Below are 13,933 nucleotides of genomic sequence, written 5' to 3' on the forward strand. Positions count from 1 at the left end.
TCCAGTGGGTTTGGGGGGGGGGGGGGTTTGGGGGCTTTCTTGGTGCTCTTTTGGGTGTTTTTTTTGGTGTTCTTTTGTTGTTGTTTTTGGGGTTCTCCAGTGTTTTTTGGGGTTGTTTGGTAGGTTTTTTGGTGGTCTTTTGGGTTTTTTTGGGTTTTCCTGGTGTTTTCCTGTGGTTATTTGGGGTTTTTTTGAGTTTTTTATGGACTTCTATTTGGGGTTTTCTAGTGGGCTTTTTGGTGGCTTTTTTTAGGGTTTTGGTGGTGGTTTTTGGTATTTTTTCAGTGTCTTTATGGGGTTATTTTAGGAGGGTTTTTTTGAGTTTTCCAGTGGGTTTTTGGGAGGTTTTTTGGGTTTATTTAAATGATTTTTTTAGGGTTTTTAGGGTGGTAGTTTTTAGGGTTTTTCCAGTGTCTTTTTGGGTCTTTTTCCGATGTTTTTGGGGAGTTTTTTGGCAGTTTTCATGGAATTTTTTTGGGGTTTTCTGAGAATTTTAGAGATGACAGAAAAGCAGAATTGGGAAAGGAAATGCTTGCTGAAATTAATTATTTAAATCAAAAATAGAGTCTACAATTAATTAACCAGTGAATTTAATGACTGCAGGACCGAGTTTATTCTGATTTTCAGCGGTTCACGAGGCGGAAATTGCAGCTCCCACCTCCGATCCCGATTTCTCTGCCCGCAGCATTCCCAGGATTTCCCCGGAGAGCCGATGCTCCTTCCCCTGCCAAAGCAAATGCGTCGGGGGCTGCTGGGGCCCGTCCTGGAAGCGAAACCCCGAGCTCAACTCTTGGGCCAGGGCCCAATGCACCAACCCAACGCCACTGACCCTCTCCGGCGCCGGGTGGTAGAGGCGCCCGTTGCGCGGGCACACGGCCAACATTCCTGGCTGGAAGGGCACCACCAGCTTGGAGCCGCCCCCGCAGTAGGACAGCAGGGAATTGCCACCGGGGCCAGGCAGGATTTGGGTGAAAACCACGGGAAGGTCGGAGCAGCGAAGGAAATTCCACTCGCGGCCACAGCACGACAGGAAGGGGAAGTGCTCCTGGTAACGCCCGCTGCGGTTCCGCTCCAGGTGCCGGAAGAAGAAGGAGAGGAATCCGACGTCTGGGGGAAAAATTCCAGGATCAGTGACAGGGATTTTGGGGGGGCTGTGTAAAGAGGTTTTCTTTGGCGATTTTGTGGAGAATTTGTGGAGATTTTTTGGGGTTTCCTGATGGTTTTCTGGGTGTTATTTGTAGGGTGTTTTCAGTGTTTTTTGGTATCTTTATAGTGGTTTTAGGGTTGTTTTTGGTGTTTTTCCAGTCTTATTTTGGCTTTTCCCAGTGTTTTTTAATAGAGGCTTAGTAGGGTTTTTCGGTCATTTTTTGGACAGTTTATGGGTTCTTTTGAATGGTTTTTCACAATTTTTTTGGGATTTCAGGGAGAATTTTTGGGGTGTTATTGGTGGTTTTTTGGGATCTTTTTGGAAATTTTTCCCTTATTTTTCAGGTTTTTGGGGGGGTTTTGAGGGTTTTCTAGTGTCTTTCTGAGTGTTTTTTGGGGTTTTTCCAGTGGTATTTGGGGTTTATTTAGGGTTTTTCTGGTGCTACTCTGGAGTCTTTTGCAGGTATTTTTGAGGTTTTTGTGGTGTTTCTAGGGTTTTTTTTGTGTCTTTTTGGTTTTTTTTTGGGGGGGGGGGTTTCTAGTCTAATTTGGGGGTTTTGTGGTGGTTTTTTGGTAGTTTTGTAGGGCTTTTTAGCGAGTTTTTTGACAATTTTGGGGGTGTTTTGGATGCTTCTTTGTGTTTTTTTGGGGGGGTTTATGTGGAGATTTGTTTGGGGTGTTTTTAATGGTGTTTTGGTGGTTTTAGTGGTCGTTTTGGGGTTTTTTGGGAGTTTTTCCTGTCTTATTTGGGGTTTTTCAAGTGGTCTTTCATAATGATTTAGTAGGCATTTTTGGTGGTTTTTGACAGTTTTTTGGTGGATTTTGGATGGATTTTCGTCATTTTGGGGGGGGTTTCATTGAGATTTTCTTGGGTTTTATTGGTGGTTTTTCTGGAATTATTTAGGTGATTTTTGAGATTTTTTCCAGGTTTTTTGGGTGATTTTTGGGAATTTTCCTGTGATATTTGTGGGTTTCTTTGGGGTTTTTCTGGTGCCTCTTTGGGGTCTTACAGGGCTTTTTTTGAGGTTTTACGTGGTGGTTTTTTGGTTTTTCTTTTAGGGTTTTCCTGTGTTATGTGGGGTTTTTCCAGTATTGTTTAATGGTGGTTTAGTAGGGTTTTTTGGGGATTTTTTGGTGGTTTTTGGCAGGTTTTTTGGGTGTTTTAGATGGTTTTCTGCCATTTTTTGGTGGTTTTGTCATGATTTTTGAAGTGTTATTGGTGGGTTTTCTGGATTTTTTTTTGTGATTTTTGAGTTGTTTTTTAGGAGTTTTTAAAGGTTTTTCCAATAGTATATTGGGGTTTCTTTGGGGTTTTTCTGTTGCGCTTCTGGAGTGTTTTTGTGGGTTTTTTGAGGTTTTTCTGGTGGTTTTGGGGGTTTTTTTGGGCTTTTTTTTTTGGTGGGTTTATGTGGTCTTGTTGATGGGTTTTGGTGGAGATTTTTTCGGGCTTTTCTGGTGGATTTTTGGGGTTTTTTCATATTGTTTTGGTGGTTTTGGGGGTTTTTTTGGTGGTTTTTCTATTGGTTTTGGAAGGTATTTTGGAGGTTTTTTTGAATTTTTTGGAGGTTTCTGTGAAGTTTTTTTGGGATCTTTTTTGGTGCTTTCCATGCAATATTTTTTGGTCAGTTTTTGCATTTTTGGGGGGTTTTTAGGTTTTTTCCCAGGTTTTTTGGGTGTTTTTCCATTGCTATTTTGAGATTTCTTTGGAGTTTTCCAGTGTTTTTTTGGGGTCTTTGGCAGTTTTTTGGAAGTTTGTGTGGTGGTTTTTGGGGCTTTTCTGGTGTCTTTTTGGGGGGGGGGGGTTGGGTGATTTTTGGTGGTTTTGGGGATTTTTTTTTGGTGCATGTTTTTGGTTTTGCGGATGGTTTTTAGAGATTTTTAAGAGGTTTTTGTTGAGATTTTTTTGGCTTTTCTGGTGGATTTTAGGAGGTTTTCTGTTGGTTTTTTGGTAAGTTTCGTGGAGTTTTTTTAGGGGTTTCAGGGTGGTTTTTGGTTTTTTTCTGGGGTCTTTTTGGGTTTTTTTGGGGATTTTCAAGTGGTTTATTACGGATTTTTATTGGGGTATTTTGAGTTTTTAAATTGAGTTTATTGAGAGTTTTGGGGTTTTTTGCGGAGGTTTTGGAGTTTTTTTGGTGGGTTTTCCAGAGTTTCTTGGGGGACTTTTCCAGTGGGTTTTTTGGGGTGTTTCTTTGGTGGGTTTTGGGGTTTTTTTTTTTTTAGCCTTTCATGACGGGATTTTTCAGTTTTTTTGGAGTTTTTCTGTATCGTTTTGGGAGATTTTTTATGTTTACTTGATGGTTTTTCTGGTTTTCCGGTGGTTTTTTTTGGGGTTTTGTGGTGATTTGTGAGGTGGTTTCTGGGGCCTTTTGGAGTTTTTTTAGGTTTTACTAAGTTTTTATTTCTTGCGGTTTTCTGGTTTTTTTAGGGCATTTCTGGATTTTGATTCAATGTATTTTGGGGGTTTTGTGGTGTTTCTTACATTTTTGGAGGCTTTTTTGCACGGTTTTCCAGTGGTTATTTGGGGAAGGGGGGTGGGGGTTGGTGTTTTTTGTAGTGGGTTTTCAGGTTTTCTGAGGCTTTTTGGGGGTTTTTTGAAGGGTTTTCTTGGTGGGTTTTTTTGGGTTCTTGTGGCGTCTTTTGGAGGGTTTTGTGGTGATTTCTGAGGCCTTTAGGGAATTTTTTAGGTTTTTTTCTGGTAGTTTACTGGTGTTTTTTGGGGTTTTTTCTGGGGTTTTTTTCAGTGTATTGTGGGGTTTTTGTGGGGTTTTTTGGATTTTTCAGGGACTTTATTGAAGGTTTTTCCAGCGGTTATTTGGGTTTTTATTGGTGATTTTTGTAGTGGGTTTTGGGGGTTTTTTGAGGCTTTTTTTTGAGCGTTTTCCAGTGTTGTTTGTGGGTGTTTTTGGTGGGTTTTTTTGGGTTTTCTGGTGGTTTTTGTGAAGATTTTTTGTGGGGTTTTTTGGGTTTTTCCAGGGTCTTTTTGGGATGTTTGTGGTGATTTGTGAGGCGGTTTCTGGAGCCTTTGGGCTTTTTTTTTTAGGTTTTTTTTCTGACGGTTTTCTGGTGTTTTTTTTTTTTTTTTGGCTTTTCTGTGTTTTTTTCAATGTATTTTAGGGTTTTTGTGGTGTTTTTTGGATTTTTTAAAGGGCTTTTTTGCAGGTTTTTCCAGTAGTTATTTGGGGTTTTTTATTGGTAATTTCTGTAGTGGGTTTTGGGGGTCTTTTGAGGGTTTTTCCAGTGTTGCTTTGGGCGGGTTTTTTTTTTTTTTGGTAGGATTTTTGGGGGATTTCTGGTGGCTTTTGTGATTATTTTTTTTTTTTGGTGGGTTTTTTTTGGTTTTTCCAGGGTCTTTTGGGGTTTTTGTGGTGATTTGTGAGGTGGTCTCTGGGGCCTTTTGGGGTTTTTTAGTTTTTTGGTTTTTTTTCCTGGCCATTTTCTGGTGTTTTTCTGGCCATTTTCTGGGTTTTTGGTACTGTATTTTGGGGGTTTTGTGGTGTTTTTTGGGGGGCTTTTTTGAAGGTTTTTCAAGTGGTTATTTGGAGTTTTTTATTGGTGATTTTTGTGGGTTTTGGGGTTTTTTTCACGCGTTTTTTTGAGGTTTTTTTGGGGTTTTTTGAGTGTTTTCCCAGTGTTGTTTTGAGTTTTTTTTGTTGGGTTTTTTTGGGGTTTTCTGGTGGTTTTTGTGGATTTTTTTTTGTTTTTCCGGGGTTTTTTGGAGGTTTTTGTGAAGTTCTTTGGGAATTTTATGGATGAAGGAAAGGAAGAACTGGGAAGGGAAAGAAGAATTGGGAAGGGAAAATGCTTCATAAAAATTAATTTTTTAACTTAAGAAATATTTCTTAATTAACTAATTAGGAAAATAATTAGGGAAATTAATGACTGAGGAAATTATTAATTAATCAGGAAATTATTAATTAATGAAATATTTATATGCAAATTAGGCAGTCCCACCTAAAATTAAGGATTAAATCCTAATGAAGGCTCAAATCTCAATTAATAACAAATCCAAATAAATATTCAGCTCCAAATTAACAAGAGATTAAATTAATCAGGTTAATTAGGGCAGTACCTTTGAAGAAGGTGACAAAGTTCTTGACTTTGGTGTCATCCAGAAAAAGCTGCAGAAAAAGCAGGAAAAGGGCGAGTTTTCCCCAAAAAACCTGGAATTTATCTCTGGGATGCATTTGGGATCTGTCCTGGATCCTTTTGGTGGTTTTTTTTAGGGGGATCCAGCTGGGATTTGCCCCGGAAATTTTAGGATTGTTTTGGGATCTGCCCCGAGTCCATGGAAAGGTTTTTTTGGGATTCCTTTGGAATCTGACCGGGATTTGTGTGGGATCTGGCCAGGATCCAGCTGGGATTTGTTTGGGATTTATTTGCGTTTGATACAGGTTTAATCTGGGTTTAATCAGGGTTTAATCTGGGTTTAACCTGGGTTTTAATCCGTGTAATGGGTTAAAACTTTAGGTTTGTTCATCAAAGCTGACAAAGTTATTCCAGTAAGACTGTTGCCTAATAAATTTCCAGACTTAAAAGGATAAGGAAGGTGAAACCAAAGACAATGGGTTCCACAAACATTTGTTTATCTGCTTAGTACACTATTGGGTGGTGGGCTTGCTATGATTGATAACACAATATTAGCTTATCCGCTCAGTAAACTTAAGATTCCAGGAACTCAGTAGATTGAGCTTAAAATTCCAGGAATCAGACAAAGGAAAAATACCAACCTTCATCTTCAGACCTCCGGGAGGTGGACTATGACCACCTAGAAACAAAAGAAGAATATGCAGAGTACTACACAACAACCCGGAAGCAGGACTGTGTAAGAACTCCACGAAATATCAGAAGAGTGCGGCAGTGGCGGAGCGGAGACTCCCCTGTCGCCCAGCGCTGATTTGCTTATTGCTTTGCCCGCTGTAATCAATAAATTCTCAATTGATTTTACTTGGCAAATTGTCGGCTCAATTTATAACAATCCGGAATTATTTTGGGATTTGATCAGGATCCTCCCGGGTTTTCTGTGGGATCCTCCCTGCGATTTTTTCGCAGTCTGTCCAGAATCCAGGCGGGATCCGTTGCCCAGAACCCCCTCCCGACCCCCCAACCCTTATCGATCCCTTATCGATCCCTTACCAATCCCCCCTCACCTGTCCTTGGTGATCTACGTAATAAAAATATTCGCGGATTCCAGGTTCCGGTCGCTGTCCCTGCTGGTACCGGAGCTCCGGGCGCGAACAGAGCCGCAGCACCGCCTCCACCCTCATCGCGACAGCGAGTGGCGACTCCCGACAGGGCCAGGCCTCCTCCCTGTCGCGACAAGCGACAGCGACGGCCGCGCCACCGGCGCCACCCGGAAGTGGCCACCTGGGGAACCGCAATTTGTGAGCATCGCGGGTAGTGCGGCGGTGAAAAGGTTCTGGAGGGAAGCGGAAATGGAAGGAGAAGGGCCGGGGTTGTCCCGCAGTTATAGGGACAGTTAATAGTCCCATATAAATCCTATAGAATCCCTTCAGAAACTCCTCAGGTCTTCTCTATAGGGGCTCAAAGCCATAAAAAGGCTCAGCGACCCCATAAAAAACCCTCTATAGGCCCCTATAGCGCTGCGCCCCCTCATAGATGCGCCCCCCGCCCTCCCCTCCCCCGGCGGCTTCCTGCCATTTTGCCCTCAGGGCTTTCAGAGCCCCAGAGGCGAAGGGAAAAGCTCCGGGCTGAGGGAAAAAGTTGGAAAATGAGGCGGAAAAATCTCTGGCTGAGGGAAGAAACACTGGGTTGAGGTAGAAAAACAGAGGGGATGGGGTGGAAACAGAGTGGGATGAGGGGAAAAGTGGAAAATGAGGGGGGGAAATGACGGGGGAGAAACCACAAAATGAGGGGGAAATGCCAAAATGAAGAGGGAAAACACCGGGATGAGGAAAAAACCACTGGGATAAGGGAAAAATATAAAAATGAGGTGAAAAACTAAAAAAAAAAAAAAAAAAAAAGAGGGGGATAAGTAATGAAATGAGGTAAAAACCCAGCAAAATGAGATGAGAAAATACTGGGATGAGGGGAAAGCCACTGTGATAAGGGGGAAAATATCAAAATTGGGTGAAAAACAAAATAAATGAGGGGGGGGAAACACTGAAATGTGGTAAAAGGTGGGAAGATACTGGGCTGACGCAAAAAATCTGAAAATGAGGTGGAAAAACAACTGGGATGAGGGGAAAATTACTGGGATAAGGGGAAAATACCAAAATTACGTCAAAATGTGAGAGGATAAGGCCCAAAACACCAAGATTAGGTGGGAAAATACCAAAATTAGGTGGAAAAGGAACGAAATAAGGCCAAATATAATAAGGGGGGGGATCATGAGGATGAGGGGGGAAATATTGGGATAAAGGAAAAAACCCCAAATTTAGGTGGGAAAATCCCAGCCCAATTGTAACTACTCCCAGTGTGATCCCAGTCACTCCTAGTATGATCCCAGTCACTTGTAGTGTAACTCAAATCACTCCCAGTCACTCCCAGTATGATGCCCGTGGCCCCCAGTGTGATTCCAGTTGCTCCCTGTCAATGCCAGCATGACCCCAGGAGCCTCCAATATAATCCCAGTGACTCCCAGTCTCTTCCAGTATATCCCAGTCCCCCCAGCATGCTCCCAGTCACTCCCACTTCTCCCCAGTTACTTTCAGCATGATTCCAGTTACTCACAGCCATTCCCAGTCAATCCCAGTATGATTCCAAGCATCCTCAGTATGATCCCAGTCTCACCCAGCATGGACCCAGCTGCTGCCACTGTCATCCCAGTGTGATCCCAGTTGCCTCCAGTATAGTTCCAGTTGTTCCCAGTTCCTCCCAGTATGATCCCAGTTGTCCCTAGAATAGTCCCAGTACCTCTCAGCAAGGTCCAGCTCATTCCCAGTTGCCCCCAGCATGGTCCCAGCTGCTCCCTGTGTGCTTCCAGTCCCCCCAGTATGGTCACAGGCACTCCCAGCATATTCCAGTTGGCCTAGTACAGTGCTAGTTAGCTCAGAATGATCCCAGTCTTTCCCAGTTCCTCCCGGTTGCCTCCACCATGATCCCAGTTTCTGGCAGTTGCACAAAGTGTGTTCCCAGTGGCTCCCAGGATGACCCCAGCAGGAGCAGTAGTCACTCCCAGTATGACCCCAGTCAGTCCCAGATACTCCCAGCATTATTGCAGTCATGCTCAGAGTGACTCCCTGTCACTCCCAGTGTGGGCTCAGTTGATCCCAGTCGCTTCCAGTATGGTTCCAGTCAGAGCCAGCACCTTCCCAGTCACTCCCAGTATGATCCCAGCTATTTCCCATAGGATCCCAGTATGATCCCAGCATGGGCACAGCTGCTCCCATGATCATCCAGTGTTCCAGTTGCTCCCATTTACCCCCAGTGTGGTTTCAGTCTCTCCCAGTCATCTCCAGTTGCCCTGAGTTGCTTCCAGCCTGATGCCAGTTGCTCACAGCCACTCCCAGTCACCCTCAGTGCAGTCCCAGTTCCTGCCAGTATGATGCCAGTCACTCCCAGCATTGGCCAGCTTTTCCTACTATGATCCCAGTAGGATCCCAGTAGCCCCTAGCACAGTTCCAGTCACTTCCTGTTCCTCCCAGTGTGATCCCAGTTATCCCTAGTATAGTGCCAGCCAATCCACGGATGATCCCAGTCCCTGCCAGCGTGGTCCCAGTCACACCCAGTTGTCCCCAGTGTACACCCAGTCATTCCCACTCGCTCCCAGTTGCCCCCAGCATGGGGTCCCAGTTCTTCCCAGCATGGTCCCACCTGTTCCCAATGTGGTTCCAGTCACCTGAGTATGGTTAACAGATACTCCCAGTATATCGCAGTGTCCCTCAGCATGCTCACAGTCATTCCCAGTTCCCACAGTACAAACCAGTCCCTGGCAGTGCTGCCACTGCTGGGATCCCCCAGCCCTGTGTGCGTTCCCCCCTGGCAGATGTGTCGAGAGGAGCCCCAAGGGCTGGCACTGGCCAGGCAGGGTCCCCAGCAAGGCCCAGTTTGGATGTGCAGCCCCCAGTTTGCTCAGTTTGCCTCTCCTTTGGCCTGGGCCCAGTTCCCCCCACACGCAGCGGCTGGGAGCAGCCGAGAGCGCCGCACTGCCCATCCCGACCTGTCCCGGCTCCATCCCTGCTCCTGCCGCGGCTGCGAGGGCTGCGGGAACGGGGCACCAAGGGTGTGGCTGCTGCTGGGGGAGGAGGAGGAGGGAGGGAAGGGGAAGGATGAAGGAGGAGAGCCAGAAGGGATGGAATAGGAGAAGGAGGTGGGCTGAGGGAGGAGGAGAAGGAGGGATGGAAGAGGAGGAGTGGGAGGAAGAGGATGAGGAGGCACAAAGGCATATCGAGGAAAGCAGAGGGAAGCCCCAGCACTGAAAGCCACCCTGAGCCTGGACTGAGCCCTAGTGTGGGCAGCAGAGAAGGGGAGGTTTCTGCTTCTCAGCCCAACTCAGGTGAGACCCCACCTGCAGAGCTGCCCCAGCCCTGGGGCCCAGCACAGGAAGGACCTGGAGCTGCTGGAACCAGTCCAGAGGAGGCCCCAGAGGTGCTCCAAGAGCTGGAGCCCAGCTGGCCTGGAGCCAGGCTGGGAGAGCCAGAGTGCTCATCTGGAGAAATATCCAGGGAAACCTGAGATGTCCTGCAGCTCCCTCTGTGCTCTCAGCCAGGCAGAAGCAGGCTCTGGATTCAGCCCTGGAGGACTGCAGGTGTTGGGGGTGATATCCCACAGATATTCTGTGGGATATCTCCTCCAGGATGCAAGCTCCTCGGTGGAGGAGTGAATCCAGGAATGTGGCTGTGGTCGTTCTTTCTCATGGCTTCCCCCAGCCTTGTTATTCCCTTGCCCATTCCTGTGGGATATAGTGCAGGTTCAGGTGCCTCAGTACCACCAAACCGTCCCCCGACCCTTGGGATTGAGACTAGGGATGGGGAGCTCGGCCCAGATATCCTGGGAGTCCCTTTTCTGGGGGGATGTTTGGAAAATGAAAACCTGCAAAACTGAGCAGAAAAGGCCCCTTGTAGGGACAGCAGAGCCCTATGTCCCCCAGGAGGCCAAAGTGGGAAGCCCAGAGAGGAGGGAGCGCTGCCATTGGCGGAAGCCTCAAGAGCCTGGAGAGGGGCAGGGGGACTCCTTGGAGCCGCTGCAGCCCAGAGCAGAGAATGAGGGGAGAAGGGACCCCCAAATACCCCAGCATGCCTAAATGGGGAGACAGAATAGAGAGGAGCTTTTGGGATTGCTGGGACACCCAGCAGCCTGGACAGGGAGGAATCCCAGAACCCCAAAACTGAGAGACCAGAAATGGGGAACTCCTGGGAGGCTTTTTTAGAGGAGATTTTTATGGACACATGATGCTGACATCTAGATATGGACTTGGACAGGGGGACCTTCAAACCCAAGGTGCTCATCTCTTGTTTTTCCCCAAACCGGGATTTCCTATTGCCAACCCCTGGGAGTCTGTGAGGAAGAGGAAGATGCCCCGGGACACTGAGGCAGGTGAGGAGGAAGTCAGTGCCCCTTTCCTCTTTGTGCTGCTCCATCTCCCAGCCCAGAACGGCCCCCGGCTGCAGCACAGCCCTGGGGGGATCTCCTTGCCCTTGCCTGTGGCACAGAGGCAAATCCCATCCTGTCCTTGTCCTTCCTCCCCCAGAGCAGGAGCTGAGCATGGAGAGCAGGGAGGACAAATCCCCACAGCAGAACCTGGTGGAAGAGGCCGTTTTGAGCGGCTCCCCGGCGCCGGAAACACACGGGGAGGAAAAGCCCCGGAGATGCCTCACGAGGAGGGGCTGCAAATGCAGATGGCGGGGATCTGAGGAGGAAAGCCCACCCTAAGCCAGGGAGGTGGACAGAGCTTCAGCCAGAGCTCAGAGCTGGTGATCCCTGAGCAGCTCCATGATGGGGAGAAGCCCCACAAGTGCTTGAAGTGTGGGAAGAGCTTCAGCTGTAGGTCCTGCCTGCTTCACCACCAGATGATCCACACTGAGGAGAAGCCCTACGAGTGTCCTGAGTGTGGAAAGGGCTTCAGAGACAGCCCCCAGCTCACCATCCACCATTGCATCCACACCGGGGAGCAGCCCTGTGAGTGCTGGGAATGTGGCTAGAACTTCCTCCAGAGCCCCCGCCTGACTTCCCACCAGAAGATCCACACTGGGGAGAGGCCCTACGAGTGTTCTGAGTGTGGGAAATCATTTCAGATCAGCTCCCTTCTCCTTACACAGCAGCGGATTCACACTGAGGAGAGGCCCTTCCTCTGCCCCAACTGCAGGAAGGGCTTCAAGCACAACTCCCACCTCACCAGGCACCGGCGCATCCACACCGGGGAGAGGCCCTACAAGTGCCCTGAGTGTGGGAAGAGGTTCAGGACCAGCTCAGTCTTGAATCAACACCAGTGGAGACACCGCTAAGGGAAGCCCTGCAAGTGCCCCAGCTACAGGAGGAGCTTCATGCACTGCTCCAACTTCCTCCCCCATCAGAGAACCCTCATTGCAGAGAGCCCTGATGACCCACAGTCCCAATAATCCAAGTTGGGAAGATACCTGGCTGGTCTCTACATCATCCTGGTTCCCAGTAGGCACCTGACTCAACGCTGGGGCAGGAACATCCATTGGGTCTCAGCTCCATATTGGAAACTCCCTGGGAAGAGCTGATTTTTTACCTTGTCGTGGTTTGAAAGATGGGTGTCTGCTAAGGAAGGCAGGAGCCCTCCTTGGAATGGAAAATGTAAACCCCCTTCCTCTGAATTATTAGAATCATGAAATTAAGGGGCTCTCAGGCAAAAATATGGGAAGAGGAATAACAGTTCTTTACTGGTGTGTATAATAAAGCAAACAAAGAACAACAACTACAGCATTGACAGAGGCTCTGCTGCACAAACCCACAGGGGCAGCTGATCCCGGTGCCCCAGCAGGGCTCGGGGAGCACCAGAGTGGGCTGGCAAGATGTATCAGCAGGCAGGGGGTGTGGGGTGTGAAAAACACCTTCAGTCTCCTGTGAAAATTTAAAAAGTTTAATAAAGAACAGTAGGAAACAAGGACCATATAGCAAAAGTTATTACAGCCAGGTGCATCTTGGCACTCAGCTGGGGATACCCCTTAAATACCTTTTCCCTTACACCAACCTTTTGAATATTCATAGACCCTTTTGCATAGTAAACATTTCCCCAAACCAGTTTATATGTTCCAAGAACTCCTTAGCATATCTCGTCCTTGGATCTGCCATTTTAGAGCATGAGTGTTCCTGGCTTGTGGTTTTAGTCCTTTTTTTATCATCATCTTCAGTTTTGGGTCTGGTCCACACTGCCTTCAGACAGTGGTTGCTGATAGTTAGCAGATCTGTAGAGGTGTCCTCATCCTGTGTTCATTGTGTTAGGAAAATTAATCCACAAACATCAGAGATTTATGTCCAGAAAGGAGACAGAGAAGTCCTTTGACTTTATTTGAATAAAGGGAGAGGCCATGGGGCATTCCCCTGGGGTCTCTCAAAATTTTGGAGGATGCAGCCTCCTTTTTATCCCAATTTCCCTTCTCTCTTCCCCCATTGGCTGCGGTGTTTGAGAGGCACAAACTTCCTGAAATACCTGATACCAAAGATTTCCCTCTAATGAATAATTTTAATTTTTAATTCTTATGGAATTTAGGGGTTTCCCTCATTGTTTCTTTCATCTTTCAATGTCCAATTTCATTTATCAGCAAACCCAATTTCTTTTTTATTTGTAAAGGCAAATATCTTTTTCCATTGATCAGTGGAATCCTTCCCATTGTTTCTTTTATCTCTCAGTGCTAGTTTTGTTTACCAGCAGACCCACAGCTGGTTTGTAAAGACACATCTGCTGTTCCTCTCAATTGGATGTTATCCCAACCAAAGCAGGCATTTTAGCACAAGCATAATTATATCAGGTATTTCACTCTATGTCTAACCTTAATTAGCAACAGAAATAGAAACTATATAGCAAAGTTATTTTAACACCACAGATATAAAATCCATTTTTACATTTGTGAAAAGCCAGTATTATAATATGTATCTATACCAGGGGCGGCAGGGCAGGGAGAGCTAAGCTCAGGGTCCCAGGCAGAAGGTGATGGGTCCCTCTCTCAGTGAGGTGGGTGTTAATAAGGTCCCAGTGCAGTCTCACAAGCAGAGGCTCACCCTGATTTGCAGAAAAAAACCCCAGAATTTGTAGAAACTATACAGCCAGTATGATCAATTTCAGCACTGGATGGTGCTCCCTAAGGGCATAGGCACCCCCGAAAATTCCCAAGTCTATTTTACCTCTTAACTTGTTGCATATGCATAAAAGACATATGTACATATGAGAGGAATGTGGGATTGTCTTTACAAACCTGCTGTGGGTCTGCTGCTAGATAAAACCAGCACTGAGAGATAAAAGAAACAATGGGAAGGATTCCACTGATCAATGGAAAAAGTTATTTGCTTTTACAAATAAACTTTAGGGTTACTGATAAATGAAATTGTACGTTGCAAGATGAAAGAAACAATGGAGGAAACCCCTAAATTCCATAAGATTTAAAAATTAAAAGAGGGGAGTTACACATTTGAGGGAAATCTTTGGTATCAGGCATTTTGGGAAGTCTCTACCTCTCAAGTACCTCAGCCAATGGGGGAAGAGAAAAGGGAAATTAGGATAAAAAGGAGGCTGCATCCTCCAAAATTTTGAGAGACTCCAGGGGAATGCCCCATGGTCTCTCCCTTTATTAAAATAAAGTCAAAGGACTCCTCTGTCTCCTTTCTGGACATAAACCTCTGATGTTTGTGGATTCATTTTCCTGGC

At 46.4% G+C, this 13,933-nt stretch overlaps 2 protein-coding genes across 2 annotated transcripts; one reads left to right on the forward strand and one right to left on the reverse strand.

The window, feature by feature from the left end:
* Positions 1 to 573: 573 nt before the first annotated feature.
* LOC134413814 (UPF0598 protein C8orf82-like) lies at positions 574 to 6,506 on the reverse strand. Its single transcript, XM_063147860.1, has 3 exons — positions 6,294 to 6,506; positions 5,216 to 5,264; positions 574 to 1,107 (listed from the first exon to the last, which is right to left on the reverse strand). Exons 1-3 carry the CDS (start codon positions 6,408 to 6,410, stop codon positions 632 to 634), a joined length of 642 nt encoding a protein of 213 aa, XP_063003930.1. The 5' UTR covers positions 6,411 to 6,506; the 3' UTR covers positions 574 to 631.
* Positions 6,507 to 9,374: 2,868 nt separating this feature from the next.
* Positions 9,375 to 12,505, forward strand: LOC134413760 (zinc finger protein 70-like). Its single transcript, XM_063147794.1, is given in 2 exon segments — positions 9,375 to 9,415; positions 10,979 to 12,505. Coding segments are annotated over 2 exon segments (612 nt in total). The 3' UTR covers positions 11,550 to 12,505.
* Positions 12,506 to 13,933: the final 1,428 nt, after the last annotated feature.

The sequence above is a fragment of the Melospiza melodia genome, unplaced genomic scaffold, assembly GCF_035770615.1.
Source record: "Melospiza melodia melodia isolate bMelMel2 unplaced genomic scaffold, bMelMel2.pri scaffold_51, whole genome shotgun sequence".
Taxonomy (NCBI): Eukaryota; Metazoa; Chordata; class Aves; order Passeriformes; family Passerellidae; genus Melospiza; species Melospiza melodia.